Source organism: Sarcophilus harrisii, chromosome 2, assembly GCF_902635505.1.
Source record: "Sarcophilus harrisii chromosome 2, mSarHar1.11, whole genome shotgun sequence".
Taxonomy (NCBI): Eukaryota; Metazoa; Chordata; class Mammalia; order Dasyuromorphia; family Dasyuridae; genus Sarcophilus; species Sarcophilus harrisii.
In genome coordinates, this window is record NC_045427.1 from 422,720,110 (window position 1) to 422,742,386 (window position 22,277).

General features: G+C 34.0%; 1 protein-coding gene across 4 annotated transcripts in view; it reads left to right on the plus strand.

Moving 5' to 3' along the window:
* The window catches only part of PHF20 (PHD finger protein 20), a 132,644-nt gene that overhangs the window by 51,521 nt on the left and 58,846 nt on the right, over positions 1-22,277 (plus strand). For 3 of the 4 annotated variants that reach the window (XM_031953920.1, XM_031953919.1, XM_031953921.1), the window contains 5 exons: positions 2,112-2,191; positions 5,477-5,861; positions 8,219-8,326; positions 8,993-9,172; positions 9,802-9,981. In XM_031953920.1, coding sequence (XP_031809780.1) covers positions 2,112-2,191; positions 5,477-5,861; positions 8,219-8,326; positions 8,993-9,172; positions 9,802-9,981 — 933 coding nt within the window. The remainder of the gene's footprint in view (positions 1-2,111; positions 2,192-5,476; positions 5,862-8,218; positions 8,327-8,992; positions 9,173-9,801; positions 9,982-22,277) is intronic. The other variant, XM_031953922.1, reaches the window with a different exon arrangement.

Here is a 22,277-nt window from a genome sequence, read left to right on the forward strand (position 1 = left end):
ACTTAGTCTTTAGATAAAAGGGAGACACTGAATGTATGAAAAGCATTTATAAAGCAGTCACTATGAACCAATCGCTGTGCATTCATTACTGGAGGTACAAATACAAAAATGAGGTAAATAATCTACTCTAAAGGAGTTTATATTCTAATGGAGAGTGTGTGTGTAGGGAATGGGACCACACATGTAGGGCAGTAGAAGCCACAGAAGGAAATTTTAGTCTGTAAAGTTATAAACATCATGAGTTAAGCCATGATAAAAGAGTTTCCTTTGCATACCATTTGTATAGCAGTGGCAGTACAATTTTTTTTTTTCTTAGAGCTAGAGGTGGAGAGTTGAGTGGCATCGGTGTGGCTGGTTTAGGGTTAGTTCAAAGTAAAAGAGGACTATTGAAGTCACTCACCAGTCAGAAGTTATAAAACTGAAGGGCTTTGAATAGGACTATGAAGTTTGAAGTAGCTCCCGAATTTAAGGTAAGAGGGGGTAGAAGTGGAGGGGGAAACATGGTGGCCAGTTATAAAATCTCATAATGGAAAGACAGATATGTAACTTTTGTTAAATAACAAAATATTTTTGTTAAATATAAACAAATATTTATTTATTAAATAAAAAAATATTTCTGCTTCATTGCTTAAAGAGGCTCCCAGGGCTCAAAATGAAATAGGGCCAAACTGTAAAGCTAACTACGGATATTTATTTTTATATGGAAGCAAGATGTAAGGCATGTTTTGGATTGTAGGATGTAGAAATGTAGAAAATCATTGGGCTCATACAATAAACTTTATTGAATTTGGCAATGTTAGAGTGAAATAATTTATAATTTTGCTTTTAGGTGAATATATATTCTCTACCTGAAACTAAAATATATTAGTACTTTTTCTAATGGACTAGAACTATTAATGTGAGTTAAGAGCAACTGAGTAGGAGTTTGACTTTTAGTTATAAATATCATTTTATCCTTGTAACATAATTCATAAATATATCTAGTAATGCAGCTGTATTATTATGAATGAGGCTTTCTTTTTTATAGATCTCTGTGGGGGTGAATAGATGAGATTCTTTCATGATTTTTAAGAATTATGGTTACTCAGGGCTACCTATACACTCAAAAGGGTTTATTTTCCAATTGCATGTGTTCACAGTTCATTACACAGCATTATAAACAAATGAAATTTGGCCCCTTTTCTTTAAAATAAATTTTTATAAATATTTTTCAATTTTCACATTGCTTACATTTTCCATTGTATTCTACTTCTCAGAGAACTAACCCTTATAATAATAAATTAAAGAGTAAAAATAAGTTCAGCATTTAAAGATAATTGTCAACATTCATTTCTATAAGATTCTGAGTTCCAAACTTTTTCTCCCTCCCTCCCTCCCTCCCTCCCCGAGGGTACTTTCCCCCTCAACAAGACAGCAAGCAATCTGATATTGGTTATATCTGTATAATACTTTCAAACATATTTCCATATTTCTCATGTTGTGCAAGAAAAATCAAACCAAAAAAAGGGAAAAACCACGAGAAAGAAAAAGCAAATAATAAAAACAAACAAACAAAAAAGGTGAAAATACTATGTTTTGATCCACATTCAGTATCCATAGTTCTCTCTCTGGATGCCGATGGCATTTTCCATCCCAAAGTCTTATTAGAATTGTTTTGGATCACTGGATTGCTGAGAAGATCTAAGTCTATCATAGTTGATCTTCACATAAGCTGCTGTTATTGTGTATGATATTCTCCTGGTTCTGTTCACTTCACTTGGCATCAGTTCGTGTAAGTCTTTCCAGACTTTTCTGAAATCAGTCTATTCATCATTTCGTATAAAACAATAATATTCCATTACATTGCATATGTATACATATTTGCAAGAGCTTTTTTTTTACATTCAGTAAAAGTACTAAGTATATTAGTACTTAGAATATTTGTCCTTGACAAATAATGAATGTAAATAACACTCTTTTCTGAACACAAGTAAGTATTGAATATATTTCCCAAGTAATTTTTAATTCCTATAAATGAGTGTATGATGACAGTTATGTGTTTTTGAAAATTGTAAAATTGTTTCTATAATGAAATGCAAATTTAAACTTATGGTGTATTTTTGAATTTTTAGGTACTTATACTGTGAAATTTTATGATGGAGTAATTCAGACTGTCAAACATATTCATGTCAAAGCTTTTTCCAAAGATCAGGTGAGAAATACGGTTTTGTGCTTTGCCTATAGTTTGAATAATTCTAACACTTTCTAGTAATTCTGACCATTTTAGTTGCTTTAAAAAAATAAAAACATTGACTTTGGACTTGTTGGCAGAAAATTTTATACTCTCAGTTTGACACAGATTTCATAGTAAGGAGAGTTTCTGAGTAAAATACTTGGTAATAGGATTGACTTAAAGTTTTCAGATACCTTAGGACACCAAAACATACTCAGCTGTCAACTTCTGCATTTCTTTGATTCTTTCCTTCTTTCTCTGCTTGTAGAGTCTTTATCTTTTTAAAGACTTGTAGTCTTTACCTGAAGAGCATTCCTTTTTAGGTTGCTTCAGTGCCCTAGAATGGTAGCTGTTATTTTCTGTTACCTCATTCTTGAACCTAACAGGATTAATTCCTCTTCAGGACTATGGTTTGCTATTCCATCAAGATTTTTTTTTCCTTTTAAGTAAATTTTACACCCAATACCTAATGATGCTTTTGGAGAGAAAAGAGAAGATTAAAAATATGGTTGTTGACTTTAATTTCTTTCTAGAATTATAATTTTTATTGTTTTAATAGTTTAAGGTTTTTAATGAACTTTTTTTTATCTTTTCTAAAAATTACTAAAAAGTATTTGTAATCATCCAGTGAAGTTACTCTTGTCTTTAGTTGGTGTAATAGTCCTCAATAGTAAGTGATTCACTTCACCTCATTAATTCAGGTTCTACTTATTTTGGATTTATAAAGCACATAATTTTGATGTGGGGCTTGAGATACACTCTTTGTTTTAAGAAGAATGTGATTTGCTAAATAACAAATCCCTTCATGTGGTAAATGTAATTAATGGAATGTTTATCTACACTTCAGAATAGGTTCATACCCCAGATCTATTTGAATGGTGGCCTTTATTTATTTATTTTTTGCTTCCTACATCTAAGATACTTGAATTCCTCTATTTCTGCTGGCTTGGATTAAAAAGCAAAACAAAAACAAAAGCCTCCTTGAGTATTTTAATCAACTAAGGAACAGTTTTACTAGTTAATCTAACTAGCTTGGGTAATTGAGGGTGGCAAAACAATTAATTTTAAAAGCTTGATTAAAATAGCAAATTATAGAAATAGTATTTTTTTAATCACCCCGATTAACTCACTTGGGTTTTCTCACCTGGAATCTCAACTAATGGTGCTGTTGCTTTTCTCATTTACCTCAGTCTTTAGGTAGATGTGCATCTGCCCAAGAATCATCTGAATACTGGGGAAACTCTAGTGAGTTATTCATGAGCAGTCTGAGATTTGAAAGCTAATTTCAAAATTTTGAGTTCCTTAATTGCTCCTTGTTTAATAGGAGTCACTTTATGTTTGAAGATAATAAAGGTTCACAGGCTGACCTTGAAGAATAGGATTCCTTGGTACTTCCACCCTGGATCTAGGGCCAGTTACCTGGATTGGAAATAGATGGATAGAAAGAAAGAAAGACAAAAAGGAAGAAAATTTATTATGCATTGACTCTGTGCCAAGCATGGTGCTAATGTGCACCTGTGGCAGGTTTCTTTTCAGACTACTCCATGTGGATGTTTGACTATTTTATCTATGTACACTTTTGGTCCATTTTAAATAGTTAAGTGATAATTCATTTTTTATTGTTATCTTGAACTTTTCATCTGGTATGTTAATTGATCCAAAAGTATATGTTTTGTTCTCTCTTTTCATTGCTCTTTAACATCTTTATATTGGTTGTAATGATTTTAAAAAGAATTAGCTAAAATGAGTAATATATTAGAAAAATATTTTTTTTAATTACCTTTGAAAAACTTTACTATGATGTCATTGTTTTACCTGAATCTTTATGACAGGAAATACTCTCTTTTTCTATCCCCTATGCCATTTCTGGTAAAATATTTTGATCCTTCCTTGCCAAGGGCGTACCATCCTGTAGCCTTTTTTTTGCTAAGAGGATAGTTGCATCTGCTTTGTCAGTCTTAGGGTTTTGTGATGCAAGTGCTTTGATGCTTGAGGATTTGTAGACTGAAGGTCTTACAGTATTTAGAATTCTTTTTTTGTTTTTTTGCTACAAGGCAATTGGGATTAAGTGACTTGTCTAGGGTCATACAACTAGTAAGTGTTAAGTGTTTGAGGCTGGATCAGAACTCAGGTCCTCCTGACTTTAGGGCTGCTTCTCTATCCACTCCGCTATCTAGCTGCTTCTAATATTTAGAATTCCTAGCTTGGGTCTTCTGAATCTACAGATTCAGTTGTTATTTGGAATGAGGACTGGCAATTGTTACCTTTGTTTTCTCTGTGTTCATCTTACTAAGGTAGACACTTTTAGAGAAAGTATTTTGTCACCTTGAAATTTCAGAGACTTTTTAAATTTCCCTTTAAATTTCGGGAGAAAATTCGGGAGGATTTATTGTTGTTTTTGTTGTTAGATAGCTAGACTTGAGAGATAATAACAGTCTGCCACTGAGAAGTAATGATGAAAATTATCTAGGACACATAGCACAGCCAAATATGAACATCACCATGCCCCATAGGCTCTTTCTTGGTAAAGGAGCTAGGTCTATTAGAGTAGTGATGACCAGTCAGAACATTCATCTTTGACTTGGTAAAGATCACTTTCAGGTGTTTCATATAAGACACATAGCAAAAGGACTGAGGAAAAGTTTGGACACTGCTTGCATATTTTTATTTTTTTCCTCTTTTTAATTTTAAAATTTTAATTGTATTTTATTTTTCTAAATACATACAAAGATAGTTTTTAACATTTACTTTTGTAAAACTTTGTTCCAAATTTTTCTTCCTTTCCTCCCTCCTCCCCAAGACAGCAAACAATTTGACATAGGTTAAATGTATGCAGTTCTTCTAAATGTATTTCCCTACTTGTCATGCTGCATACACAAATAAAAAAATCAGATTAAAAAGGGAAAAAAATATGAGAAAGAGAAAAAACAACAATGCGGGCATATTTTAAAAAAGTCTTTTTGATGATACTTCTAAAAACATAAATATGTTTTTAGTATAGATTTGCATATTACTTATAGTACTTGGCAATTTCTGCATAATAAATGCTTTACAGAATTGGAGAGCCAGATTTCAAACCTGTTACTTAATCAGAAATATAGGGGTATGGCAAATTTTTTTTTAAAGTGTGAAGTTTTTGAACAGAGCAGTGTTAGAGGTAGAACAAATGTTATAGTCAACTGTCTTTCACCCTTTGTAGAAGCCTTCCAGTTTAAAACTAAGTAATAACAAATATATTTCTCACTGCTATTTTGCCTATTTTAGAATATCGTGGGCAATGCGAAGCCTAAAGAAAAAGATAACGAAAGCCTTTCATCTCCTGATAACCGAGAGAAGTTTAAGGAGCAGAGAAAAGCACCTGCTCATGCTAAGAAAGACAAAGATGACAAGACTTTAAAAGCTGAAAAAAGACCCAGACAACCTGACAGAGAAGGAAAGTTAGTTAGTCCTGAGAAAGGGAAGGGATCTGAAAAAGGTTTGCCGAAGAATGAGAAAGAAGACAAGGAGAATATTTCAGAAAATGATAGGGAATATTCTAGTGAGACACAGGCAGACAAGAAATCTGACAATGACATTGTGAAGAATACACAGGAAAACCTAAGGGAGCCCAAAAGAAAGCGAGGCCGGCCCCCTTCCATACCTCCATCTGGTGAGTTCTGAAGAGCAAGCATGTGGTGTCAGAAACTCCAATGTGACTTTTTCTACAGGAATTGGTCTGTTTGTTGTGGGTGAAGTGCAGTCGTGGCAACTATGACACAATTATCACTGGCTTGGAAAGAGTTATTCTGTAACATCCAGATGCTCTCTGTGATTGTAAGTGGGCAAATAGAGTTGGATTGTGCTATTGTCTTTAAGCAGTGACATCAGCAAATCAACAGAATTTTTTTTTTTTTTTTGCATGCATGCACAATTGCTTTTGGAGATGCAGGCATAGTTATGCAGAAGAAACTGTCACAATAGAAAATATTTCAGCAAACCCTGAAGCTTTATTGCTTGTGCATATTTGAATATTTTCATGTAAAGTTACCTTATCAGCAACTGCTGAAAGGAAACTAAAACTAGATCAATTCCTCATCAAAGACAAGAGTTTCAAAACATTGTAAATACAATAGGAAAAGTTTTCTCTATGGTGTTAGGGTACTTTGAAAGAGGGGTATTTAAAAATGTACTAGAACTAAGAAAGGGAAAAAAATTTTGTAATCCAGGGGCAATTTTGAAAGATAGTTTAGAAGACTATAGCATAGTACAGTATTTAATAAATCCTTAATTTGTGTCTTTAGAACCACCTAGAAAGAAGGTAATGGGTTTTATAGTAGAAAAGGACATCAAAGTAGAAAAATGAGGAAACTTAGATTTGGGTTACAGCTCAAAACTTGCTTTGTGTCAACTTCCTAGATCTCAGTTTTTCTTATATAATATAATAGGACAAATTAGATGATTTCTAAGGTCCTTTCCAGCTCTATAATAGTCTATTCTATTTGTTAGAACCAAACTCCTAAATTCTATATGACTGTTTATTGATCCAGTGTACAGATGATATTAAATAAAATTCTGTTACAACAGACTTGAAGAGATTATTCAGATTATTTTCTTCTCTTTGAATTTGTTTTTAGTAAGAATTGCTTGAATGAGTTCTATTCAGTTGGATTTGGGAGATCCTTGGGTTATATTTTTGGTTGTAATGGATATAGGCTGTATTGGACTCTGGAATGTGTTTTTGCATATATCCTTTTGAATGATGATATGTTGGGTAGCCACATTTATGATCAAGATATTCACAGATTTAAAAAAAAAATTACATTGTGAAATGAAATCCCTGATAAAGAACCAGGATGTTATCTAATTCTTTCATTTTGTTTCTATGTATCTTGGCTTTATATGAGAAAAAGCATGAGAAGAGGAAAGGTGATGGATGAGGTTGAGAGAGAGAAACACAAGCTCTTATGGGTGAAAATCAGTTTTAGATGAGTCTTTCTCTTCTTACCCCCAACTAATTATTTTCTTGGCTTTTTAGCCTTTTTGATAGGTAGAAATAATTTAAGTATTTTTGCTTAGAAACAGTAATCAGTAACAGACGTTGCTAAATTATGCCATTAAGACTTAAAAGAGCAAAGAATAATGAAAAAGTAACTGGAAAGTGTACTGTAACAGTAAATTCATTTTAGATATATGGAATTGTTTATGGGACTCCTTATGAAAAAATACATTTACATTTCTTATATTCATACAGATTAAAAGTAACTAAGTTATCTGATTTTCTAGATAGGGCTTGAGGGCTATAATTGTGTAAAAGATTTTAGGAATTAGACTTTATTATAGTATCTATATAACATTCTTATTGTATACTTAGCAGTTAAGTCATTTCACTGAAAGTTCCTATGAGAGCCTAGACCTTGGGAAGTAACCTAGTAAAGTGGAAAGAGCCTTGATTTTGGAGTCAGAGGTTCAAATCCCAATTCTAATACATACTTCCGTGTTACCTTGAGCAAATTATAACTTTGCCTGGGTTTTCTTACCTGTAAAACGAAGAGGTTAGATTAGATAACTTCTGAATGAGGCCCTAGATCTTTGATACTAAAGAATAGGAGAAATGGCTTATTAAAAAATACATTGTCAGATATTAATTTAGTTGGTTAACATAGTACTTTTGACACTTTAAAGGAAGTTAATTATTTTGACATGTTTAAGTTCTAAGGCTTTGGGGAACATGAGTGTAAATTGGGGTAATGAAGATTGAGTTAAAAGATCTAAAATAGGAGAAAAACAAAAGAGAAGTAGAAAATATGTGCTTCATATTAGTTGTCTGCAGCTCCTACCTTTATAAGAGGCAATGTTGAAATAACTAGAAAAATTGATTTGCTTTTCTTAGAGAAAGCAAACGAATTAGCTACTTATAAGATCATTTTCATAAAAAGATATATGTCTTTGAATGTGTCAGTGAAGTTGACTCAGTAAGAAATTAATTGGTTTTCTTCTTATTTTTTAAAATTTGCATTGATTTTGTAGAACCAAATTCCCAAACTTTGCAACCAATAACATTGGAATTAAGATGCCGGAAAATATCAAAAGGAGTTGAAATCCCATTAAAGCGCTCCAGGCTTGAAAAAAATTCATGTGAGTATTTTGTGTGTGTACAAAAGAACAGATTTTAGCTTTATTGGTTAAAAAATTGGTTGATAAAGCTAAACTTAGAACTTTTATCTTACATTCCTCAGTTGTCTTTCACATTTGAAATTATTCCACAGTAAAACATGGGGCTAGGCAGGTGTAAACTCTGAACTGATGTTAGAAAAACAAATAGTTATATGCTTTTTTGATGGTGGGTTAATAGCACTGTGTTTGTACACAAAGGATAGTACATTTGATTTTGAACCTACTGTAAGTTTAATGACTTGACAATTATTTGTCTTTCATTCTGAGTAGAATGCTGTATAAACCACATTATTAATTTTGAAAATTGGAATTTGAGAAACTTGAGAAGCCTCTTAATAGACCTTAATAGCTAGGATTTGTGAATGACCTCTATTACATGTATTTTCATGTAGGTTTTTAATATCTTCATGTAAATAAAATTTTCCTTTGGTCATAAGACCACATCCTTTTAAAAAGTATAAGATAGGAAAATATTTCTTTCAGTATACTGGAGTAAGGTTCTACAAGTCTTTTTTTGAGATAACTGAATACAAGCAGTGAAATCAAGACTTGAAAGTCAATCTTAGCTTTGCTATTTCTGTTGTTAAATTAATCACAACTGACTGCAACTCTGTTAATGGATTTTAGCTCAGGAAAAGCCAAAACCCTACCTGGAAAATAATGACAAAGACTTGACCAGGAGACGATCATCAAGGCTTTCTAATAGTGGAAACCATGAGATCCTAGATGCAGATTTGGTCATTTCAAATGTGATTGACAGTGTTCCTTCAGAAGATACCCTGCTTCTTGCCAAGGAATCAGAAGAAGGTAAGTACCTGTTTTTACTGAACCAGTTTGCTGCTCCTCTGATGGATTATTTGTATATGTTAGGGAAATGGAGCTTATTAAACAATTGTATATACCTTTAACAAAAAAAGAAATCTTCTTAAAATCAGATTCTTCAATGTGTTGTAGTGACTTCCTATTCTTTACTAAATTGGTTGAGAGGTTTTCCAAATGTTATAGTTGGTTTCAGTGTCCTTATGGTAAGAGTTTCTTTCAGAAGGTTGGTTTAGATATATATATATAGATATAGATATATAGCTAGATACAGTGTATACACTATTGATGTGATTTTGCCATTCTCTCCAATGAATTTAGATTTTATTTCATATTCTGTATTCTGCAATATTTTCACTCTCAATGACCTAATTTCTTGCTTTAGCTAGCTCCTCCTTTATTTCCAACTAGGAATTATGTCAATGCTAAATGTGTATTTACTTAATTTCAGCTTTGGTTTTTAACTACTTAATGCACATTGTGAAAGTTAATCTTTGTTAGAAAGTAACTGTCTGTCTTCATTGTGTGTTATTGCTCAACTGTCTATTCCATGATTTTTTTGTAGTTTTTTGACTGGCAAATGTATAGTTGCCAAGCTTCCCTTTTTTTTCTTTTAGGACAGTTAGAATCTTCTGTCCAATCTGATAAAAGCTCATCTGAACTAACACACCAGTCCTTTGTGGATGGATTGGAGACTGCAGCATTTGATTTGAATTGCAATTCAATGGAAGACAAAGCTGTAGACACTGAACTGTGCTCTCCACTTGCTGATTTGAAAGAAATTTCTGCTGTAACAGGTTCAGATTTAGCCCTAACAAATATAAAACTTGAATATCTTTTGTGATGAATTATTAAGAGCTTTCTCATGATTATCTTCTAATAGTACATATTTCTTTGCTCTTGCTTTGATTGCTTCACTAAACAAATTCTGCTTACCTTCTAATAATGATTTTTCTTTTTTCATTTAATATATTTAAAAGTTGCATACAGTTTGCATGTGGTGGGATTTGCTTTCAAACTGTGATTGCAATTCAGCAGCTAATGCACTTAGAAAATTTTAATTGGGTATGAAACCAAAATATTTCTTTTCTGTCTTTGACTTTTTTCCTCCTAAATATTGAAATATTCGAGATAATTTGAAAAAGCATTTGTGTGTTATGTGAAAGTTAAATAATTGAAATAGAAAGGAAAATGTTTATAACATAAATATGAATATATATTATAAAATCCCAGATTCTATAAGACAACTTAATTTTCCTGCAGAATCCAACAGGAATATAGTTTGTAGGAGTGATATTATTACTCAAATGGAAAAATTCAAAGGAAAATATGTGGTAGTGGGACCATCCCTCCTTTAGAGTTTATTCCATTTAGTTGAGTTCGTGTGATACTTTTGATTATATCTATTGGGGCCAGTGAAAAGGATTTTCATTTGGATTTTTGCACTCTCCCTCTTTCCCTCTTTTTCCCATTCCCCGTTCTCTTCCTTCCATTCTTTTTTCCTTTTTCTCTCTCTCCCTCTCCCTATCCTGTCTCATCTATCCCTTTCTCTCTCTCCACTTCTTGTTTTCCCTGGCTTTCATTAAGTCTTCTAAAAATCCTACTTCTGCAGGAAGCCTTTCTTAATTCTTAATTTTGGTGCCTTCCTTCTATTGCTTTCCAGTTTATTCTGTATATAGCTTATTTTTACATAGTTGTTTGCATCTTGTTTTCCCCATTAGATTAGTAAAAAAGATAGAAGCTCACGAGCTTCTCTAGTACAGGGGCTATCTTTTTTACCTTTCTTTGTAACCTTAATTTATTACTTGACATGGTACCTGGCACATTTTTGTTGTGTTGTGTCCAACTTTTTGTGATCCCCATTTAGGGTTTTCTTGACAAAGATAATGACTTTGCCATTTCCTTTCCTTCTTTACTTATTTTACCGATGAGGAACTGAAGCAGACAGTTAAGTGACTTGCCAATGGTCATATAGCTAGTTAAGTGTCAGGGGCTGGATTTAAAATCAGGTCTTTCTTCCAGGCCAGTGTTCTATCCACTGTACCAAAACAACAGATTTTGAAAGATATTTTGTTTGGTGGTGGTGGTTGTTGTTTTTTGAGACACAACTGGGAGTTGTGTCCTGACTCCAGGGCTGTATTCACTATACCATTTAGCTGCCCCAGATATTTTGTTATAATGATAAGGTTTAGATTTAGGGAACCAAAATGAGATTAGGGTTTCTGGTGGTCAGGGAGGTAAATGATAAGGTCTAGTGGCAGGTTCGGGGTTCAGGAAACCCAATGGAGAGGTTTGGCTGCCCTGCAATCCCTTGTGATTTGGTGCAAGGATAGGGAGTTTGGGGGACTCCCTTCTGGTTGCTCTGAGGTTCTCTGTAAAAGAATTTACAGACCCCAAAACCTAGATTGATAAAAGGTTTATTATGGAGTTTGGAAGTAAGGTTAGACATCTACTGGTCATCCTGCTATCTGGGGGAGGGGGTGGAGAGTAGGGGGAAAATTGGAACAAGAGGTTTAGCAATTGTCAATGCTGTAAAGTTACCCATACATATAACCTGTAAATAAAAGGCTATTAAATTAAAAAAAAAAAAAAAAAAAAAAAAAAGGAAGTAAGGTTAGAAATCCTGACAGAGAGGCATAAAGTCTGGTTAGGGAAATAGGTGAGGGTAAAGAGAGGTTGGCACTGGAAAAGAATATTCCAGTGGACAGAGGCTCCTTGGCATCCCAAGCATGGCATAGCTAGCATGTTTAGAACCTCTGCCAAGAGAGGGTTTTAGTTTGGCTCTTTTATATTGAATGTCTTAGTGGAGGCTGGGACAGCTCAAATTGTCTATGAGCTGGGGGTTGCTCTTGATGGGGCTGTGGACAGCTTGAGTTGAATTGAATGGAAGATCTACATTTGAATAGGATTGGAATTCTCTAGCTCAAGACTCAATCTGCCCAGTCTAGATAAACCACTTTATCTGATTCCCTGGGGTGGTCTCTCACTGAGGCAGGGTTGAAGGAGATTTTCTCCTTCAAGGATTTTTTAGTTTTGGGGGTCCCCTCTTCATCTCCCCCTTCAAGCAATCACTTCCAAATGCATTTGGGATAAAGGGGGAAAGATCTCTTCATGTAACTGCTTTGAACCGGCAATGGTCGTAGAGATTTTGGGGGTTCATGCTCCTGGCATGTGTGGGTATGGGGTGTGAAAATGGCAGGAGGGCACCTAAGGAGTGTTGGTCCCAGTCAGTCGTCCCCAGTCAGTTGTCCCATGTTCTCCCGCCTGAAGGGTAGTTGAGAATCCAAAGTTTGAAGCCTAGAGAAAACAGATCTCAGGAGCAGATTAAAAGTGGGGTGTTATGCTGGGTTGAGATAGCGACATTCGGGAATGGGGCCTTTAGCAGGAAGTGCATCAGGTCCCTTCTGTGGGCTGCCTGTAAGAATGCTGATGGCCCATCTAACAATAATGAATGCCAAAGAAAAGTATAAGAGAAAATGCTAGGATTTTATTTTATTTTATTTTATTTTAAATGTTTAGTCCTTTCACTCCAATTTCCAGGAAAGTTAATTTCTCCTGGGGTTGGGTCAAGGTGGCAGGGATTAAGGGTATGGACTCAGAGAGTCAGGCTAGGCAGGAGGCCTTGATACCTATTAGGTTTAATAAGCCATTGATGTCCATAGACTTAAAAAAAAAGATACTCTGAATCCCTGGGGTTAATATTTAGACCTCTTCGATTATAAGGCTTTTGATTAAAAACAGCCACTGATTTTTTTGTGAGGCAAGGTCTAGGGATAGGCATGTCCCCGCTTGTCAGGGCTGCAGATCAAGATAAGAATGCAATTTAAGCTTTTAGAAATGTATGGGACAAGCATGCTTCCTATGAGGGCTGGAAGCTGAGGCTCCTTTAAGAGCCAGGCAGAGTTTCTGGGAGGGGCGTGGCGCACTTGTCCATATTGCAGGTAAACTTCTATTAATTTAAAAGTTGGTGAAAAACTTTTCTGGAGATTTGAGAAGGGTTAAGATTGAGTCCCCAATCTCCCCACTGTATAGTACCCCAGTAAGGGGACAGGATAGAATCATTTAAATGACAGGTTGCCAAGGTATATGGGAGAAGTCTTAAATAGGCCTTGAGGTCCTTTTTGATCTCCTCTATATGGTGGAGGGAAAGGAAAGACCAGAGGTGTTGAGTGAGGGTGGGGGAGAAAGAAATACAATCTTACCTGTCGCTTCCCGAATAGCGAGGGCTTCTCTGGTGATTCTATGTTGGGACTTGAGGGAGGGGGAGCTTGGCTAAACTCCCAAATCTTGCTGGGGGAGCAAGACCTGAAGGAGATGCCCCACCTCTGTCCAGGTTGTAGCAGCCTAGGGTAGAAAGATGTTCTCCAAGCTTGCCCCAATCCAGTGACCTTTCTTCTTGTGGCTACAGCCTGGTCATTAGAAACCTCAAGAGCTGGATGTAACAGTGGAGTGGGAGAAGGACTCAAGCATGGTTTCTTTTAAGTTTCTCTGGTCATCTCCCCAAGACAAAACAGAGTGCTGGTCTTAGACCCCTGAGAGGGGTCCCCAAAATGGCCATGTGTCTTTTTGGTCTGGGGAGGGGTGTTAAAGAGATACTTCCTCTCGTGTTTCAGGAAATACTGAAGTTATCTTTTTGAGATAACACTAGAAAATAGGGGAAGGCTGTTTGTAGCTATGATCCCACAAGTGAGGAATAATAGGTAAAAAAGATGAGTATATATTGAGAGGTTCTCATAACAACATAGCTGTCTCTTATTCTGTATATTCATCAAGCCAATTAAAAAGTAAAAAAAAAAAGCACCGACAGTGCTTACATTTATAAAACTGTAAGACCTTGGATTATGAAATTAGGTTTTTTAACTTTAATGTACTTGTCATTTTAAACACAAAACAGTGTTTTGTGCTAAATGTAAAAGCATTTTCATAATGTTGAATAAACTTATATGGGTCAATTCATTTTTCCCCAGAAACGTTTAATTTCAGCTATTGAAAAGAATGTTAACTCTTCAGTGTTATATCAACAGTGAAGGCAAAATCTATTTAAAAAACAACAAATTTTGGAAGTTGTCTTGGTGTAACAGATTTTAAAGGCTTTACACTTCTTGTATTTTACAATTTTTTAGGCCTTTATAGCTGCTGTGTACTTGTATAAATATGGTTTCATAATAACTGCTTGAAAAGATTGACTTTTCTCCATTGTTTATGATTTCAGCTCATTGTGTTTCAGTGAATTTGGAATCAAATGAGAAATTTGAAATTTGTCCCTGTTGCTTACCTCCATTGTAACATTGTAATAAGCACCTACTGTGTTCCAGGCACTAAATGAGACTGGAAATGCAAATATAAAAATGAGACAGCTCTTGTTCTTTTGGGGCTTTTCTTCTCCTGGAGGATATAAAATGTTCACAGAATATAAAGATAGGATAGTTACAAAATAAAGGTTGGGTGAATAAATGAGGGTAGTATTAACTAATGTGTCTAACAACTGGGGTAGTCAGAAAAATACTCTTAAGAGGTAGCAATTGAGCTAAGCTTTGAAGGGAGCTTCTCAGAGACAGAGTATAGAAGTGGGGTGCTAGAAGTGGGGAACAGCTTGTGCAAATCATAGAGACTGGATAGAGATTGTTTGATATGAGGAACAACAGTTAGTTATTGGCCTAGTTAAGGCCATTCTATCCTGGAGCATAGCGTACATAAGGAAGTAATGTATAATCAGTCTGGAATGACAAACTGGAGCCAGATTATGTAGGAATTTAAGAGCCCAAGAGACTTTACCTTTCATCTTACAGTCCATGGGAAGCTTTTTGAGTAGAGGGGTGACATGGTTTTAACCTCTGCTTTAGTTTCAGTTTGATAGGGATGTGAAGGATGGAGTAAAAGAAATTGGATGTAAGGAGGCCAGAGTTATAATAGACTGTTGAGCAGTCTGGGTGAGAAAAGCTTGAACTAGGTTGATTGTACTGCTGATGGGGAGGAGGGAGACATGAGAGATGTGTTGGTAGAATTCTATAAAACTTGGTAACTGGTAAGAAGGAAAAGTTGATCATGTGCCTTAAGTTGGGCATCCATAACACAAAGGCCTAAGTAAGAATAGGGAGACCATGAGTTGAGGTAGGAAAATAAAGAATTCTGTTTTGAATATGGTACGTTTTACCTCTGGGAGATCCAGGCAAAAATGTCTAATAGGTGTTAGGTTTCTTTCAGAAAAGAGAAAAGAGGTAGTTCTCTATATCCTGGTTTCCTTTTAGCTCTGAATATTTCAGAGCTATCTGGGGCAGAAATAGATCCTATTGTGAAGTGTAGGCCTCTTAACTACTTCAGGATTTTATTCTATCCAGCTAGATGGATGATTTCAGCTTTGCTATTGTTTGCATCAGACTTTTCTGCTTATCATGTCCAAATAATTAATAATTTACAACTTAATGATATTTGGGGGGGGGGGAGTAAATCTTAAAAGCGGGTCGACCAAGTAATTAGTTTCAGTTTTGAATAAACTGGAACATGTTTTCCTTTTTTGACTCACAAGCTTGTTCTTCTATTTAGATATTGTGCTTTGCTTAAGCACTTTTTAAATATAAAGAATTTAAAGTCTGGTTCCAGACAATATAATTTGAGAGAGATTAAAAAAATGAAAAAAAAAAGTCAAAAGACACAGATAGAACAGATGTGTTATTTTAAAAGTTTATTGATTTTTATACCATATGGTCTATTCTTACCATTCCTTATGTCTATTACTTGAATCTGTGAAGATGACATCTTCTATATCTAATCCAATGATAGCTTTGGCTTAGAAATTAAGACAATAATATTTTATTTACATTGGTATATTGATGTTTTCTGTTTTCGAGTCTTTTAGAGGTTTCTGACTCCTTTGTCTTAATTAAAATATTTGTGTTACTGGAGTATGCAGTGTCCTCCTGCCCATTTATATGTAGGATAGATGGGGTGGGCCCAAGTTTTGTAAAATAATTTAAAGCCATTCAAAATCAACTAATGTAATTTCAGATAATTTGAAAGAGATTTTAGGATAATGGAAATATCAAGTTACTTGTGGCTTGAATTAAGAGGAATAAACAAAAATCATAAAAACATTAGACTTTTCTTGTGAGCCAGTCTGGTTTGTAGAACTACTGAAAATTAGGTGAATTTGTTCCATTTTGGGTCAGGGTTTCTGTTGTTTTGTTAAGTTCATGTTGATTGGAATTAGTGTACCATCTATTCCAGTATCAGAGAAGAGGTATAAGTATAAATTAAACTTAACTATAAATACTTACATATTAATGTTATAATTATAATGTTCAGCATTGGTGTTGCTGCCACAAAGCCCCTTCCAAAACCTTCCCCCTTAAAAAAAAAACAAAAAAACACCAAAAAAAAAAAACTTCAATCCTGATTAGTTTCTTGGATCCTGTTCTATCCTTGAGCAATTTCAAAATTTTCCAGTAACTTCCTTATTGTTGCCCTAGGTAGGCAGCTAGTTCCAAGTGGCTTTGTATACCTTTATTAACAATTTAGTAATTGTGAGGAGCAGCTTAACATCTTAAAGAATGAGAGAGAATATTTGGAATCTTGACATCCTCATTGATGTGACAAAGCAAGCTACCCCTAGCCCCCTTACTGAATTTCCTTTATATGGAGTCATCTAAAAGTCATAATGCAATTTTAAGCATTATCAGCCCTGCATTTTTATATTTCAGTTTTTTCATTTACATTGATTAATAGGATTATTTTCCTATATGAATTTATCTTTGAGAAAGACATAAACTTGTCTGCTTCAGTCTAAAAGGCTGTGTCCTGAGGTAGCAGTGGCATAGAAATGGTATTTTCTGATGGGTTTAACAGGTTATGTCATTCAATACTCAGTCTTAGCAGGTCTTCATTTCCTGTTTGTCCAAGAATGCTATTAATAGTTATTTTGATGTTTACAGTACAGACTAACCTGAAGACTGAATTATCTTGTCTTTGCTATGTTAATTTTGAGTTGAAGATGAGTAAGTTCAACAAACATAAGTGACTAATATATTCAGAATTCTGTGGAACATGGCAGAGATAAACAAAACATTTTCTTTGACTCATTTAGCTTTTCATGGGAGGGAAGATACATCCCCAAGAAATATAAGGCATATTATGGTAAAAACATAAGAAATGTACAATTTTATGAGAGTTGAGAGAATGAATATTTTTTTTTTTTGGATTGATGGAAGAAACAGCTTTTGAAAGTTGAATATATAAAAGAAATACTTCAGTGTGCCTTATTTTTAAGTCATATCTTATTTTGTGACAATTTGACATCCCAAACGAAGGAATAATGATAAATATAAAACAGTTACTTAAAAGAAAGACTTAATAATCTTATTAAATATTTTAACATAATTTTATTGCAATGACATCTGCAATGTATCTTTGTGAACCCAGCAATTCTGCATTTCGTAAAATCTTTTTTTTAAGCTAGTAACCATCAGATTTCTCCAGTTTTATGAAAAAAACAGATTGGAGAGGCAGTATGGTATTTTAGAATAGAACACTGAACTCTGTGAGTTGGGGAAGTGAGGCTCAATTTCTCATTGTGCCCCTAATTGTCTGTGATGTTTCATTCTTATGTGTTAAAAACATGGAACATATCCTCTAATTTTTAAACACCATGTGGTTTCTACAAGGAGCACATTCGTTAATTATATATCAGTTGATCTCTGAAATCTTTTAGTTTTCAAATGCTTGATTTCTATTGATTATTATCATTCTCCACTCTAGCTCCATCTAGGCCAATCTTATATTATTACTTTTCTTAGCTATAGTTTTAGCCTTATTATTTCTTTTCTTTATCTCACTTCTGATCTCTTTTTTTCCCCCTCAATAATATTTTATTTTTTCAAATACATATAAGAATAGTTTTCGACATTCATTTTTATAAAACTTTATGTTCCAAATATTTCTCCTTCTTTCCCTTATTTCCCCCTTTCCCAAGACACATAATATGCATAAACATGTACAGTTCTTTTAAACATATTTGCATATTTTTTATATTGTGCAAGAAAAATCAGATTAAAAGTGAAAAAACCATGAGGAAAAAAAAAAACCATCAACAACAAAAATAGGTGAAAACAGTATGCTTCAATCCACGTTCAATCTCCATAGTTCTTTCTCAGGATGAGATCAGCACTTAATATCCCAAATCTTTTGGAATTGTCTTGAATCACCACATTGCTGAGAAGATCAAGTCCATTACAGTTGATCATCATATAATCTTCTTGTTAGTGTGTAATGTTCTTTTGGGTCTACTCATTTTATTTAGCATCAGTTCATGTAAGTCCATGTTTTTTTAAAATCAGCATGCTCATATTTCTTATAGAACAATAATATTCCATTACATTTATATACCATAACTTATACAGCCACTTATAGTTGAAGGGCATTTACTCAAATTTCTAATTCCTTGTGCACTACGTACGAAAAAGGCTGGTACAAACATTGTTTCACATTGAGGGTACTTTTCCCTCCTTTAAGATCTCTTTGGGATATAGATCCAGTAGAAATACTGCTGGGTCAAAGGGTTATGCACAGTTTGATAACTTTTTGAGCACAGTTTCAATTGGTTCTCTAAAACTCCCCAGCAATGCAATCTTGTTCCAGTTTTCCCACATTCCTTCCAACATTTATCATTATTACTATCTTTTATCATCTTGGCCAATTTGAGAGGTGTGAAGTAGTATCTCATAATAGTCTTAATTTGCATTTCTCTAATCAATAGTGATTTAAACTATTTTTTCATATGACTCAAAATGGCTTTTATTTCTTCATTTGAAAATTGTCTGTTCATATCCTTTGACCAGTTATCAGTTGGGGAATGACTTGTATTCTTATACATTTGAGTCAGTTCTCTCTATATTTTAGAAATGAGACCTTTATCAGGAATATTAGCTGTACAATTTCCCCCTCCTCCCAGCTTTCTGCTTTCTTTTTAATCTTGGCTGCATTGGTTTTGTTTGTGTAAACCCTTTTTTAATTTAATGTAATAAAAAAACATCCATTTTGTATTTCATGATGTTCTCTAGTTCTTCTTTGGTCATAAATTCCTCTCTTCTCCAAAGATCTAAGAGAGAGACTATCCCTTGCTCTCCTAATTTGCTTATAGTATCATAATACCTTTACTTCTAAATCATGAACCCATTTTGGCCTATGTTAGATGTTGATCAATGCCTAGTTATCTAGTTTCTGCTATACTAGTTTCCAGTTTTCCAATTCTTATCCCAGAAGCTGGAGTCTTTGGGTTTATCAAACACTAGATTACTATAGTCATTGACTATTGTATCTTGTATACTTAACCTAGTCCATTCTTATTTCTTAACCAGTAACAAATGTACTTCTGTTTTATAACACAGTTTTTGGACTGGTGTGGCTATCACCTTTGGTCTCTAAGAACCCCACTTGGATTCTGTTCCTTCTTTTTCCTTGCACTATGCATTCCATAATACAATTTTTTAAAAAGTTAATATTTTTTCAAATGAAGATCTTTTCTCTCCCATTTCCTTCTTACTCACAGTTTGAAAAATAAGAAAAGCAAAATTCCTCATTACAAATATGTATAGTAAAGCAAAACAAATTTCTGCGTTGGCTATGTCTAAATATGTCTAAGTATGCATTCTTTTTTTTTTTAAGAATAAAAAGTTTTTTATTTTATTTTATTATAATAACTTTTTATTGACAGAACCCATGCCAGGGTAATTTTTTACAACATTATCCCTTGCACTCACTTCTGTTCCGATTTTTCCTCTCCTTCCCTCCACCCCTTCCCCTAGATGGCAAGTAATCCTCTATATGTTAAATATGTCACAGTATATCCTAGATACAATATATGTGTGCAGAACCGAACAGTTCTCTTGTTGCACAGGGAGAATTAGATTCAGAAGGTAGAAATAACCCATGAAGAAAAACAAAAATGCAAATAGTTTACATTAATTTCCCAGTGTCTTTTCTTTGGGTGTAGCTGCTTCTGTCCATCATTGATCAGTTGAAACTGAGTTAGGTCTCTTTATCAAAGAAATCTACTTCCATCAGAATACATCCCCATACAGTATTGTTGTTGAAGTATATAATGATCTCCTGGTTCTGCTCATTTCACTTAGCATCAGTTCATGTAAGTCTCTCCAAGCCTCTCTGTACTCATCCTGCTGGTCATTTCTTACAGAACAATAATATTCCATAACATTCATATACCACAATTTACCCAACCATTCTCCAATTGATGGGCATCCATTCATTTTCCATTTTCTAGCCACTACAAACAGGGCTGCCACAAACATTTTGGCACATATGTGTCCCTTTCCCTTCTTTATAATCTCTTTGGGATATAATCCCAGTAGTAACACTGCTGGATCAAAGGGTATGCACAGTTTGATAACTTTTTGAGCATAGTTCCAAACTACTCTCCAAAATGGTTGGATTCATTCACAACTCCACCAACAATGCATCAGTGTCCCAGTTTTCCCACATCCCCTCCAACATTCATCATTATTTTTTCCTGTCATCTTAGCCAATCTGACAGGTGTGTAATGGTTGTAATGGTATCTGAAAGTTGTCTTAATTTGCATTTCTCTGATCAATAGTGATTTGGAACACTCTTTCATATGAGTGGTAATAGTTTGAATTTCATCATCTGAAAATTGTCTGTTCATATCTTTTGACCATTTATCAATTGGAGAATGGCTTGATTTCTTATAGAGTCAATTCTCTATATATTTTGGAAATGAGGCCTTTATCAGAACCTTTAACTGTGAAGATGTTTTCCCAGTTTGTTGCTTCTCTTCTAATCTTGTTTGCATTAGTTTTGTTTGTACAAAGGCTTTTTGATTTGATATAATCAAAATTTTCTATTTTGTGATCAGTAATGGTCTCTGGTTCATCTTTGGTCACAAATTTCTTCCTCCTCCACAAGTCTGAGAGATAAACTATCCTATGTTTCTCTAATTTATTTATAATCTCATTCTTTATGCCTAAATCATGGACCCATTTTGATCTTATCTTGGTATACAGTGTTAAGTGTGGGTCCATGCCTAATTTCTGCCATTAAGTATGCATTCTTTAAGTCCATCACCTCTTTATCAGGAGGAAGATAGCTTGTTTCATCATAAGTACTCTGGAATTGTGATTGGTGGTTGCACTGATCAGAATTCCCAATTTTTTCATGATTGTTTATTTTTACCATGTTGTTATTGCATAAATTATTCTCCTGTTCACTTCCCTCCACATCAATTTATATTAGTCTTCCTAGGTTTCTCTGAAACCATCCCCTTCATTATTTCCTTATTGCATTATAATGTTTTATTCCATTTGTACATTATTACTTGTTCAGTTATTTTTCTGTTGATAGATAATTCCTTAGTTTCCAATTTTCTTGACACTGCAAACAGAGCTGATTTACATACATATATATTTTTATATACAGAAATATATGCATATGTAAGTTTTTAATATATATTTATACATGAGTATTTTTTCCTTTCATTTTTTTTTCTGGGTATAGATCTCATGATGGTATTGTTGAATCAAAGGATATGCATAGTTTAATAGCATTTTTGGAATAGTTTCAAATTGCTTTCCAAATGTTTAGATTAGTTCATTGCTCCAAGAAGAGTGTCCCTTCTTCCCATATTTCCCTTTGAGGAATCCACTCGGAAGTTTGGTCTTTATCAACTCTGTGGCTTTAATGAAGGATCTGATGTAAAATGACTTCTGTCATCTTATGATAGGAAACCAAAATCTTAGTGAGTAATACCACAACTTAGGGGATACAGGTGATAGGTATTAAGATTATAAGTCTTAAAGTCCTCATATCAGTCATATGTAAATTAGACATTGGGAAATAAGACATTTTGGCCATCTTTTCTTGGAGTAAGTATTTCTTCTCTGTGACCTGCTTTCTTAGTGCTTTTTTCATACCATCACTTCCCCCCCTTTCTATTAATAAAATTCTCCAAATTAGAATTGAATGCCACTTTACAGTAAATATTCCTGTCATCACAATGTTAAAAAGGTTAAAAAAAAAAAGTCTAGAAGAAATGACAGATATATGAAAATAACTTAGGAGAAAAATACT